Genomic DNA, 14,015 nt, shown 5'->3' with positions numbered 1-14,015 from the left:
CAGCAATATAAGTTATCTCTACTTCTTATTCTTAAGAAGTTTATCAAACAGTTGTTGTAAGCATCTCACATATAGTTCTTCTCACAGGAAAGAGAAAGCACTGCCCTTAAAATGTTTTTCTTTGGAGTATTTAATGTTCATTGTTTGCTTTAGAACTGGTTTTATCTTTTAAAACTTTTTTTAGTAAAAAATAAGCAGAGCCCATCTTCCTGCCCATTCATCCTTATCCCCTTTCTTAACCATGGCCTTTCTATCAGTAATGCAGAAACATTTCAGCTTCAGTTCAGAGGGTGATTGGATTTCTTCCAAGAGGAATGACAGAGATTGCTTAGAAATATCTGAGGAGAAGCAAATTATAGATTTGAGGACATCAAGATGGAATGTTCTAGGAGGCGAGAGTATTTATTTGTTTCAGTCTTCTTCCTCTGTGACTTTGTTGCCTGTTTTACTAGAGAACAAAGACAAATGTTCTTGGCATGGTGTTCTAGGTTCTCTGTGATTTGGCCCTGACTTAATCCCCATTATTCTTAATGTTCCTTTTCCTTCAGCTCTCCTTCTCAGTGTTGTGTCCTCCTCATCACACCAACACATTAACCTGTTTTCTTTTCTGTCTCTCTCTCTTTTTTTTTTTTTCTGTTTGAGACAGAGTCTCACTGTACCGCCCAGGCTGGAGTGCAGTGGTGTGATCTCAGCTCATTGCAACCTCCGCCTCCCAGGTTCAGGCGATTCTCCTGCCTCAGCCTCCTGAGTAGCTGGGATTACAGATGCATGCCACCACACCCTGCTACTTTTTTGTATTTTTAGTAGGGACGGGGTTTCACCATGTTGGCCAGGCTGGTCTCGAACTCCTGACCTTGTGATCTGCCCACCTCGGCCTCCCAAAGTGCTGGGATTACAGGTGTGAGCCAACAGGCCTGGCCCACATTAACCTGTTTTCTGATGAAAGAATCTACTTGTTATTTACCAGAATTTGCATCACCTCCCGCTCAAATACACTTGCATCTTTGTACATATGACTTGTACAGCTGAATGCCTTCCCCACTCACTCTCCTTACACACAACCCCAACTCATAAGCAACTAAATTCCAGACTAGTGTAAATGCTATTGCTTCCATGAAACCTTTGCTGTTTTCACCAGCTGGAATGGACCTTTTTCTTCCTGGAACACTTACAGCATGTGCACTTCTATTACAGCAATGATTATATTCTTCTATTTTTTTCTTTTGTAATGAGTTTTCTTCCCACTGCATTTTAAGTCCTTATAATGATAGCTATGACAACATCTCTCATTTACTAAATGCTTTGCAAAGCTCTCTACCAAGCATATTCATTACATTATTGATTTTTATTCCTAAAACAATAAATAATGTCATGGTATTGTTATCTTTGTCCCCCAGAATGAGTTAACATAGCAAACATCACCCAGCTATGTGATAGAGACACAGTTCTAGCACAGGTCCATCCAACCCCAGCCCATATGTGTAATCACCACAGCAGGGGCTAGGGATTATGGCCTATTCACTTTCAGAACCTCCCAGTGCCTAATACACTGATTTTACCATCATATATTATTTTCTTTATTATTTGTTTTAAATGCCTTTTTAAAGTTAAATTTTCTTCTTTCTTTAGCCTCTTTTTCCATCATTCATTTGAAAACTGTATACCTATTGCAACTCTCTCAGTAAAAGGAGGAAGACTTTTTAAACATTCTTTACTTTATAAAAAATTTAAGCAACAAATATATCTTATTTCTATTTTACTATACATACTAAAATATATTTGATTTCACTAAAGGCAGGCTAAAATTTGTATTTGTGTATATTAAGAAAAAATGTCTTTTATTTCATAAATATCAAAGTAAAGATGAAGTATGTCAAATGGGATTTTGGTAAAAACAGACAAAACAAAAACTTGATTAATTCTTTAGTTGCTGAGTTTCTGAATTGTTAGGTCCATCTCTCTTCCATGTTGCATAGTACCAGTTCACCACTCAGAAAAAATACGTAGGCTTTTATACCTCCTGGTCATCATCCTCATCATCAAATAACATTATGTATCCACAAGAGACAAGTTTCACTAAACTTACATAGTACATACACAGAGAAATAATTATTAGTACATTTAATTCCAAGCTTTGAAAATCACATTTTGCTATTTGATTTAAATTAAAATGGATTTTAATTTAAAATATTTATTAAAATTTAAATACTGTTAATTTATTAAAATTTAACACAATATTTTAATATAAAATATTTTAGTCTAAATGTGTTTTTCTGTTTCCCTGAAGATGATTCCTTTCTGAAACACTTTCTCCCCTTTCCATTCCCCTTCCCATCACAATTTCATTCTTTCTGTTCCTTCATTTGCTGGGAATGGTGGGGCTTTTTTAGACTTTTCACATAGGGCTTTCACTTTGGGCTTCAATTGTAGTGATATATATTATTTTGAGATCCCAAACCACTTACATCAGTAGGAAATAGAAAAATTGATGTCTCAAAGCCTTTTATTAAACTGTAGTGAGAAAAGATGAAAAGCACCTCAGTTTGGTTTTGTTCTAACATCTTTCATGCCTGGCCACAAACAGGTATTTATTGAAAGTATGTACCTGTAATTCCTATTGGCCTCCCACTAACTTCAGATTTTAGTGCTTTGGCTTCCATTTCTATATTGGCATATTGCATTCTTCTTTAAACTTTTTGTATATCACCCAACTGAAAGGAAGGCATTGTGCCACTGGGCAGGAAAATAATATGGAAATAAATAAGATAGAGGCTACTTTGCTATTATATGTAGGTATATATGACTATACAATTTAATGAAAACAATTCCATATGAATATGTCAGAACATATAACGAAAATTGCTTAGCATAACATTCTAGTCCTTCACATCTTGTCCCTACCTACATTTCTAGTCCTGTCTCATAATAATTCCTCTTTTACAGTGAGTATAATTCAGGGCATGGCAGAACAAAACCCAGTGATGTACAGAGCCAAGGTAGTAGAGTATAATTAGCAATGAGTAGTTTACATAAGACATTGGAGTCTCTTACTTGGTGCATGATCAAACAACATTAATACCAGACGAAGGTACCTGTTTAGATGGGTTTTCCTGAAAGCAGTGACTAAAACTAGGACCTTAGTGCAGGTCATTTATTTAGGAGGTGATTCCTGGAAGCAAGTGTTATAGAACATGAAAAGCGAGGCAGGGAAAGAGGAAATGATATGCTATTGAGATTGCTGCTGTAGGCAATGAGAGCTTGAGGATCTCTGAGAACTAACAGAATGTTTCCCAGAATTGTCTGACTAATGGATGGAGGCTAGGAATTTTATGCAGTAGTTCCTATCCCCATAGGTTGAGGGTTTCCCCCATTGGGGTGGATGCTGAAGAACTTCCAGGCAGTGTTTATGCTGGGTTGAGAATTTCACAGAGACTTGGAACAGGCCCTGAGACAGAATAACAAAGAGACACAAGGAAGGCACACAAGAAGCATGGAATGTCTTCAGAGGACATGGAACTGTTCCCCCCAGCAAAAGCTGAAATCAGAGATAGATCCAGAGGATGAGATATAAGGCACCAAAAGTCTATAATGTAGTTCATAATAGTGAAGGTAAAGGATCAGGAACCAGCAAGTTAGACAGGGACTGGTGAGAATATTGTGGGTTGGTTGAATTAGTTACACTTTGTTTTTTGCATGGGTTAAGATGATTTCAGTGGGAGAGATACCTCCCTGCCTCTGACCATGTGCTAGCTCCTAAAGGTTTCATTCACATCCAGCTCAAGTCACTGATTTCTGGGCATTTCCTTCTGTCATGGGACGAAAAGATGACAAAAGTTGGCACAATGTGAGACAATAGTTCTTTTTCACCTGTTATTCTTGCTTTGGCAATAAATCAATATGTATTTCCAGCAAAGCAAAGGGGAGTAATAAGACTTTTTGGCTATAGTTGCAGATGGGAAATTATAGTGAAGTCTTTATATGAAAAACAGTCACTCTTTAAACATATATCTCAGAGTAGTAAATACCAAGTCTTGCTTCTTCATGTCACAGTCAAATTATTAAAAACAGAAGTTTATACTCACTGTCTTTACTGCCTTATCTCTCATTCACTCTTCAAACCATAGCAATAGGACTCTTCAGCCCACTTTTCCACTGAAACTGCTCTTACCAAGTTTGTCAATAACCTCTTAGTATTCAAGCCCAAGGGACAAGTCTCATTCCTTTTTTTAATTTAATTTATCTTTAAAATTTGACTCTAATTTTTTTTTTGCTGTCAGTCTCTGAGTTTTTCTTTATTGTAATGTTTAATGTATTATTGTAATATTCACTCTTCTACTAGATTATAAGGGATCATGAATTTCCATCTTAACATTTCCTTCAATACCTTTCTCTTGGTAGAAAGGTGAGGAAATGGTTTCCAGAAATATTTACTGAATTGAATGAAATCATTTACACAGAAGAGAAGATTTAACAAGTCCGTGATGGGAATATTATAGTTATGTTTGGTAGGATAACTACATTTGAAGAGCATTAACACAGAGATATATTTGAAAGTTTGTCTTTTAGTTGTGGGTAATTTGTCTCTTTGTTTCTTGGCTATTATCTCAGTCTCTTTTTAGGCCCTACTCTTTAATCATGACTCCTGTAAATGGTAGTGTTTCCTAAGAGGTCCTCTGTGGGTCTCCTCACTCTATATGGTCTCATCCACACTCTCCGCTTGAGTTAGTTCCCATATGCTGGCCCTTCATGGCATATCTCTAGTGTAGATTTCATCTGAGCTTTCCTTCTACGTGTCTCAATTAGAATGAAAGAAGAAAAGAATAATCTACATGTCCTAATTATGAATGAAAGAAGAAAAGAATAAAGGGGATGATAATCATTTAAAAATGCCCCCACTCTGAGAAATTAGAAGGAATCTCTACTTTTCTCTTCAGTATCTCAAACTTACACAACCTGTAGTTCCCAGCTCAAATAAATTCGTGACCTTACGCCTGACTTCCCTGGTGTACTTCCTGTAGACAGCAAACACATTGTTCATTCAGTTAAGGTCTCCCCTTTGCCTTGTAACCCCTTAGCACTCTATACTTTGTCCTAATAAGTGCTCAGTAAATATTAGTTGCCACTAGTAATTTGCCTTTCTGCATACTAAGCAGAATCCTTCCTTGGGGATCTTCCTGAAGCCTTTCTTAAATTGTTAATAGTCAGAAAATTTCACAATGCTTCTGAGCAAGCTCACTATTTTGGGCAGAGATATTTTTCTTCCAGAAATCTGTAATTATTATGGATTTATTATTCTATGATCATTATAGAAGACAGTACTTTCTATGTAGCTCTATCATGCAGCTCTCCCAAAATGTATTACTATTCATTCCCAAGTAATCTAAAACTGAACTAAGTGTCTATTGGTTTAAAAAAATACTCTAAAATATAACTTTGACAGAAAAATTACATTTTTCTGTCTGATAGCTATTTATCTTTTTGTTTTATTGTAAAGAGGTTATTAAACTATATGAAGGGGTTGACTCAAAAACCTTTGGGCCCATTTATAGTCGTTGACATTGTTAATGAAACATTTCAGGATATTATGATTTTTTTTTTTTGTCGGGGGGAGTGGATGGAGTCTCACTCTGTCACCTGGGCTAGAATACAGTGGTGTGATCTCAGCTCACTGCAACCTCCTCCTCCTAGGTTCAAGTGATTTTCCTGCCTCAGCCACCCAAGTAGCTGGGAGTACAGGTGCCTGCCACTATGCCCAGCTAATTTTTTTATTTTTAGTAGAGACGGGGTTTTACCATGTTGGCCAGGCTGTTCTCGAACTCCTGACCTCGTGATTCGCCTGCCTTGGCCTCCCAAAGTGCTGGGATTACAGGCATGAGCCACCGTGCCCGGCCCAATATTATGATCTTTAAATACTCAATATTATATAAACACAATGAATTAATTTTTCAGTGCAGTTTTAAATCTCAGAAAATATCTGCTGACTAGAGTAATTGCCTAATTGTCATTAATAAGCTTACATGTAATCTAATTGAAAAGAACTAATTGTAGCAGAATGTTATAGTTGTTTAATAATTTAAAGTGTGAGGGCAAGAACAATGAATGCAAATGGGGAAAATTGGACATCAAACTCATTTATTATTCTTCTTGCTCTATTAATCTGTTATCAACTGGCATAATCGGTGATCTAACTTGGCTGAATTACTATGAAGTCTACAATTTAGCTAATCAAAATTTATCATCAGTTCCTCCAACAAGGTAGAAAACATTCTATAATTTGTAATTATGAAAATACAAGATGTACAATATTATTTGTACACACTCATAAATATTCTAATAACACAATTTCTTTGAGCAAAAAAGAAAGTATTACCATTTTTAATCTGACTTCCAGGTTAAATACAACTTAAGAAAAATTACTTTTGAGAGGAAAGGAAATATTGCTAGATGATTTTTTCTTTTTGCCTGGATATTTTGTTTTTTAGTTTCTTAAGGGACATTCTTATATATCCTTAAGTATTGTGATTTTAGGAATTGTGCAAAAATGAAAAATGAGTTGTGTAACTACTGAGATTGTAAGAAAAGGAAACACAGTGAAATATTTCCTGGAAAAAAAAAAAAACTGAATTTTTCATTTCTTCTCAGCTCCGCAAGGCTATTATAGATCATGTGTCAGACTCTTTCCTGGATACGACAGTCCCTCTTTTGGTTCTCATTGAAGCTGCTAAGAATGGCCGGGAAAAGGAAATAAAAGAATATGCTGCGATATTTCATGAACACACCAGCAGGCTTGTAGAGGTAAGCATGCTAGAACTGTAACTCACTAAAGTCCAGGAGAATGAGGCTCCCATTCTCCATTTATGGTTGAATTGTACCCAAATAAAAACTTTTGACACCATGTTACAAATACAGCAGAGTCTGGCCAAAGTAATATGAAGGTGTATATGTCCAATTGTATAGATCACTCCACATTGGCTTGTCTTATTTTTTTTAATGCATATTTTATTAGAGCTTCACAAAGGAACTGGCTAAATGCAGAATACTTTGATTTATCCTTACAAATATTTTCTTCCCATTCTGACTTAAAAGTATCAAATACTCTATCACATATTATTTTATTATTTCTCTGCCATCTTTTTGTAGCTGCATTACTCTGTCAGCCTTTCAAGTCATATTTAACTATGTAGCATGACTACAGAACAAGAATATAGGAATATACAGGGTAGAGATATCCAGGAATAAGTAAGTAGGGGTAGTGAACTGGCTCATGTCCCCACAGGGGCAAAAGAAGACCATAAAACTATTATTCCCTCTGCTTGGAAACTAGAGACATGGGAATGCACCATGATTTTTGGAACAGGATAGCATATTGCTGAAGGAGCTGTGAAGTGCTGATAGCTTCCCAGGAGAGAGATAATAGAACTTACTGTATTATGGATATCAATAACACAAGTATATTTAAGAGACAGCCTGAATGGAGGAATTTCTAATACAAATAAGATAACAGTATTCACAAGGCCACAAACCAGTGGCAAAAAGTGGGAAATGTTATCTACTAGATCCATAGAGCTCAGATGATATTCAGTATGGCTCATACTCATCAGCATGGCCCAGTTGTTCATGGCTGGTGTCTACTCTGGTTGTCAGTGGCCATGCCATATAGGTTATTAAATGTTTTGACTGCCACACCTTCCTATACCAGTCATGAATTCTGTGGTGAAATATGTTTTTACGGCCCAAATGCTTGTAAATCGTCTGTCTAATAATCAGCACGTGAATTAGAATCACACCATTCAATATAACATCTACTGAAAAAGAGAACTTTCCTAACATCTTTAACGTGGATCCACGGGGAGGAGGTTTCCAATGCAGCTAGCATTTGCGCTATAAACTCTCTTTCCGGATCTCAATCTCCAGAACTAGAAGATGAAAGGAGTGGATGAATACATGATTACTACAATTTTTGTAGCCCAAAACCGTTCTACCTCCAACTTTGAAATCTTCTTTGAATTTTCCAAGAACTCTGTTAGATATGGCAAGTGTTACAATTTCAATTGGCCTTAGATGTAAATAAAGATATAAAACCCAAACCAAGCTAATTAGAGTTGGAGCTAATTTCCAGGTTATTAAACTAAATGAGGGGTTGACTCAAAAACCTTTGGGCCTCTTCATAGTCATTGACATTGTTAATGAAACATTTCAGGATAATTTTTAATTAATTGAATTATTTATTATTTATCTGCTTTTATTTATTCCTTCGTCTACACATTCCAGAAAGATTTATTAACTGTAGACACAAAAGAATGTTAAAAGTAAGGGGGGAAGGAAATGGGAACAGGTTGTAAAAGACATAACTAAGCACAGTCCCTGACAGTCATAAAAGTGTTATCTAAAAATGTGTTCTCTAAGCTGAAGACACACCAAATTATGAAAACAACTTCTTTTTATGAAATCCTCTGAAAGCAAAACTTGGTTTATGCTGACAAAATTGAATTCCTCTTCCTATTTCTCAGTTTAGTTTTTTGATGAAGAAGGGTGCCTTGGTCGAACAATTCTAGGAAAATAAGTACTATCTATAGCTCCTCTTGGAAAATTTACATTCTTGAAAAATCCTGAAGCAAAGAGACCTCTTTAATTTAATTTAAACAAATTAAATCAGCTTATCTCTCTTTCTTTCATGGCACATTACTAAGACACTACCTTCGAGGAACACTTGGGAATGCTACCTTATACCAAATGATGGTTTACTGTTATGTAGACAGAGCTCTAAGAATTTGTTTTAAAGTTCAAGAATTTTGGAAATTCTGCATTCCATGTGAATTTTGAAAGAATAAAATCTTTTGGAATTATGAACTATTGGGAGACTGAAACTGGATCTCATTTAACTCGACATGTTTCCTTAACACATTATAATGAGATTATACGAGGTTTGGGGTGATATTTGAGTTGTGGTTTTCACTCTGGTAATGCTTAGAAGTTTTGGTCTAAGTCACTTTCATTTCTGATGAGCTTTTACTATATAACAAACCATCCTGAAATTTAAAGCAACTATTTGTTATCTCTCACTAATCTATGGGTTGACTGGGAAGAGCTAGGCAATTTTTGCTTAAGGTTTCTCGTGTGATTGCTGTCACATACTGGCAGGGAATGGAGCCTGCCAAAGGTTGGCCTAGTCCAGACATGCTAAATGGCATATTCACATGACTGGAGTGCGTTAACTGTCAGCTGGGGGCTTAGCTGTGGTTGTCGACTGGTGCATCAATACATGGCTTCTTCATGTAGCTTCAGCTTTTCACAGCATGGTGGTTGGGTTCTGAGATGAGAAGTCCCAAATGCGAGCAAGAATTAGGAAGTTGCAGTTGTCATTTGTATTCTATTGGTCAAACCAATTACAGAGCCTGCCCAGACACAGGAAAAGGGAGCAGTGAGACTACATTTCTCAATAGAAGGAATAGCAAAGTATTTGTGGTCACTACTCTTCTCAGGGTTTCATTTGCTTTATCTATAAAGTGAAAGTTAGACAGGATAATATCTAAGGTCATTCCAAGTTTCTTAAATTCTATGATGTAACAATTTTTTTTTCAACTGAGAGAGTTACAGACTTATAGATTCCTATAACAGGAGAAAATAAAAATGATTTTTAGGCATACTGCTTGCACACTAGGTTGTTTCTCTCTCTTTCTCTCTTTCTCTCTCTCTCCCTCTCTCTGTGTGTGTGTGTGTGTGTGTGTGTGTTTATCTCACGAAGAAGAAAAAGTACTGCATTTATCTCCTAGAAAAATCTGTTTTTGAAAGGATCTTCCTAACCAAAGCAACAGAGAAAATCATCACTAATTTACTGCAAACATTGAGACAGAAGTGTCTATGATAGACTCCTGGAAAATAGGAGAGCCTAAATATATCAGTTTTAGAGGACAATATGAGTTCTCCTTGTATAGACTATTTACCAATCCCGTACTTCCTTGCTCCCTACCACCCCACCCCACAGACATGCACATACACTCATCTTATTCCCAAGTTGGGCAATTTGATATAGCACGGCAGAAAGTCTTACATTCTAAATGACTTTGAGAAAAAGCTATTATCAACATGTCTGTGTTTTGATACCTCAACCACGTTTGTCAGAGAAATCTAAAATCAGTGAACATGTTGAAGTAAGACTTAAATGAGAAAAAAGCCCATATTTAAAGATTTCTATCAAGTCTTTGAAGAAAACCTCCACACTGTCAAAGGAACTCTTTAAATAATGGTTAACGTGTAACTTTTACAAAAATATAGTAAAAAGTAGGACTAAACACAAAGCAGAAAATGAAATATTTAAAAAGTATGTGGGTAATAATTTGAAAAACAAGAAGTTCTGGGGAATTCGAAAAAACAAACGGGAATGAGGAGGACAGTGGCCGATGAATTTGGTCTGAACATGCCTGTTCCTTGGTGGTGACACATCTGAGGTGTCCCGCTATACGAATAATACAGGAGGAGACCTCAGATGTGTCACCACATCTATTATTGTAGTTTACTATAAAATGATCATGGGTAATGATGGTTATAAAACCCTGGATAGTGCCAGTAACTGGAGAATCTAGATCTTTGTGGCTAATTTTATCTTAGTTATGCTGAGCTGAGTACCTATTATGCAAACTTTTCCTACTTTGAGCATCCAGTTACTCTGTGTTCTTGGATCCACAGAACCACAGTGGGGAAGGATAAGAAGTAGTCAGGAGTATTTTAAAAGTCATCTTCACATAGTGATTAGCAATGAATGACAAATGTGTTCAATTAATGACAAATGTGTTCATATTCTCCCCAGTACTTTGATCTCACCTTGTTGGTGATTTAGGGCACCATTATCTCTACTGGCTTCCGCCAATAAAATCTATTGAACAGGAAGATAAAAATATGAAATTTAGCTTAAAAATAAAAATATTCATTAGTTCTAGAGAGGATTATTGCTTTGAGGCTCCTCTGATAGCAAAGTCTATACAGCTCATGCCCAATAAATCCACATTGAATGAAGGAAAACATTCATAGTACCAATTAATTTTAATTTCTTTTTCTTTCTAAAATATTGACTTTGTGAATGCTAGGAACTGGACTTGAAATATATGTCTGAGCTCAGTTATAAAGCAGAGAAGCTCCCTACTCTACTGCATATAAGTACTTAAAATTAATTCTTCACAGTGATTTTAGTAAATGCCATTACCATTAATTATCAAAAGCAGACTCTATAGACTCTGTTCCAGAGCTCCCTCATAAAAAGTTTCTGACAATTCAATAACATCTTTCAAGCCCTTTGCTATCTCAGAGATATAGTTTCTAACCTTAAAGTGGTACTATAACTATTATTCGGAAGAATAATACATTCTTACATTCAATTACATTCAACAAATGCATTATTTATTATTAAAAAGGCTATTATGATTAAATGGCTATCACTTAATATTTCTCTAAAATCAATTTTGAAAAATTTCACTCTTTTTTTGAATTAGATTTGTTTTCTGCAAGTCAATTCATGCTGAGCACTACAATCACTACCAAAGAAAACAGTGAAATCTCCAGTTACTCTATGGATTTTATCGTATTAGTTATTAAATATGACAGTATTAATGATCTAGGCCTGAAATTTTTCTATAAATTAAAGAATTTTCTCTATGTGGAAAGCCAGGTTTGTCGGTGCTTTGACTTACTCATCAAAAATTCATCTATCTTTATGCACCTTATTTTACTAAGTTTCATGGGAGCCTTTCATCAGAAAGGAAAAAGTGGGTGGACATTTAATTATAATACTTCCCTACCACCTACAAAGCTGATTGTTCCCACTCGCAAAATGGTGAGCCCAATTTAGCAAAGCCCCAGTGCCAAGACAGAAGGCTTTAGAGGGGACTCTTGCTGTTTGCAAGAAGTGCTGATTGCTATGAGCTCCACTAATTTCTTTGCTTTTTGACAGAATGCTGTTCAAGTTTCACACATTGCTTTAATTGGTCATCTGTTATCAAATAAGGATATGTTTGATTATAAATAAATACAGCTTTTCCAGTCCCCTCCCATTCTTCCTTCTTCTTTCCCTCAAAAAAATATAAAAGAAAAAGAACAAACCCATACTTAACACTTGTACACAAACCAACAACTGTTCTAAGTGAGCATCTTGGCAGCTCTCCTGTTTTGGTAGGGAAGGGATGCTATAGGCGGGAATGCTTTACTTATGTAGAACACAGCACACCGGTGTGACTGCCCACTCCCTTGGTTATAAACTGCTCAGCATCTTAGTCCTTTTACTGTTAAAAAGATGTGGCTGAACATGACCCTTAAAAGCCTAACCAAATGCACGGTGAGTTCCTTTCCATGTTGTAGTGATTTCTTTATAAATTTTCCACTTACAGTCTCTGGAATATAAGAAAAGGGTAATGATTCATTTATAGAAAAGTAAGAGCCTTCCCACAATCAAGTATAGATATTTTCAAATGGAATGTTAGTGTCTTAGAATTCGGAGAAAAGAGAAAATTATATGGGATTATAGCAGTTTGGGAATTTGGCAAGAAGTAAACAATAAGCTGAACCTTGAAAACTAGGCAGGCATTGGAATTGAAAAACAAACAAACAAACAAACAAACAAACAAACAAACAAACAAAAAACTCCAAGTAGAGATAACAGCATGAATAAAGGTATAGTGCTCATTCCTGTGTTCCAGGAATACTGTAGAAAGGAAATCTAGATAGCTAAGTTGGCAGGAGCATGAGATGGGATAGAGGCAGTTGAACAGCCTTAAATATTTGATTATCAGGCTGCACAGGTTAGACTTCCTCTTGTATAGCTGGCAGTAATATATCTGGAGAACTGTGGTAGCTTCTCACCAGGAAAGGGACTAAAGGGAAGTCATATTTTAGTAGAGCCTGCGTGTGGACTATTTTGCATCTGAATACAAAAATTTCTAACCTTTAACAATTGATTCTAATCTCACAAACATAGATTGCATTTAAAATAAACTGCATTTAAACCTAACTTATTATCATACATAAAAGAGAGAGAATAGAACTAGTTTTAATAATGAACTTGAAACAGAAAAGCAAGTGCCCCAGGACTTAACAGCACTAGGTTAAGGCTGGCCAATAGGAATTGAAAGAAATTACATGTATAGTTTTAAATTTTCTAGGATCCACACTAAAAAGAGTAAAAAACTAAACAGGTAAACTGATTTTAATATGTTTCATTTAATTCAATATACCCCAAACACTATAATTTCAATATAATCAATATAAAAGCCATTAATGAGATATTTTATATTTCTTTTTATGCTAAGACTTAAAATCTGGGATGTATTTTATATTTGAAGCCCATCTTAATCTACCCTGGCCACATTTTAAGTGCTCAATAGCCACATGGCTGGTGGCCAGATATCAGACAGTGCAGTTCTAGGTAGATAATGAGCAAGTTGAGAGCAGAAGTGTCTTTATTCATTAATTTAATACATATGTCTTTAAAGCCTATTGTGACCATATACTGTGTTGGACCCTGGACATACTGTCTAGAACCTTTGTTTTTGTTTCTTAGTCTGACATTTAGTAAGTGCAGTGTTCAATAAATGTTGAATGAATTATTGAATAAACGAACATCTATTAACCCCATAGAAAATCGTGAAATGTGGACAACAACGTGATTTATTGAGTAAAGTATGAAATATGGAGACAGACTTGGGTTTGAATCCTGGCTAGGTGTTCTTAGGAAAAACACTTAATATCTCTTATATCTGCCTTGTAAAAGAAGTGTTCCACTGCAACATGAAGAAAGTAGGATCCAATGAATACCAACGCATTAAAGTACCAAATGCCACACAGTGTGGACATCATCGTTCAGGAAACATTTGTCTTCCCTTTCTTCTCTAAATTTTTTTTTCAAAAATCTTGCCTGAAAAGAGATCACCTGAATCTTCAGATAGCTCTGACAAGCGGTGACATTTTCCTTTTGAAAATTTCACTTCATAAGGTAATTTTCAAATGTATATGTTGTTGGACCCTTGTAT

General features: G+C 35.7%; 1 protein-coding gene across 5 annotated transcripts in view; it reads left to right on the top strand.

The window, feature by feature from the left end:
* The window catches only part of CTNNA3 (catenin alpha 3), a 1,760,513-nt gene that overhangs the window by 893,954 nt on the left and 852,544 nt on the right, over positions 1 to 14,015 (top strand). For all 5 annotated transcript variants that reach the window (XM_034930662.2, XM_008955790.3, XM_034930660.3 and 2 more), the window contains one exon: positions 6,643 to 6,795. In XM_034930662.2, coding sequence (XP_034786553.1) covers positions 6,643 to 6,795 — 153 coding nt within the window. The remainder of the gene's footprint in view (positions 1 to 6,642; positions 6,796 to 14,015) is intronic.

Source organism: Pan paniscus, chromosome 8, assembly GCF_029289425.2.
Source record: "Pan paniscus chromosome 8, NHGRI_mPanPan1-v2.0_pri, whole genome shotgun sequence".
NCBI lineage: Eukaryota > Metazoa > Chordata > Mammalia > Primates > Hominidae > Pan > Pan paniscus.
The sequence above is the reverse complement of the archived record's forward strand: the minus strand, read 5'-3'. Positions and strand labels throughout refer to the sequence as shown.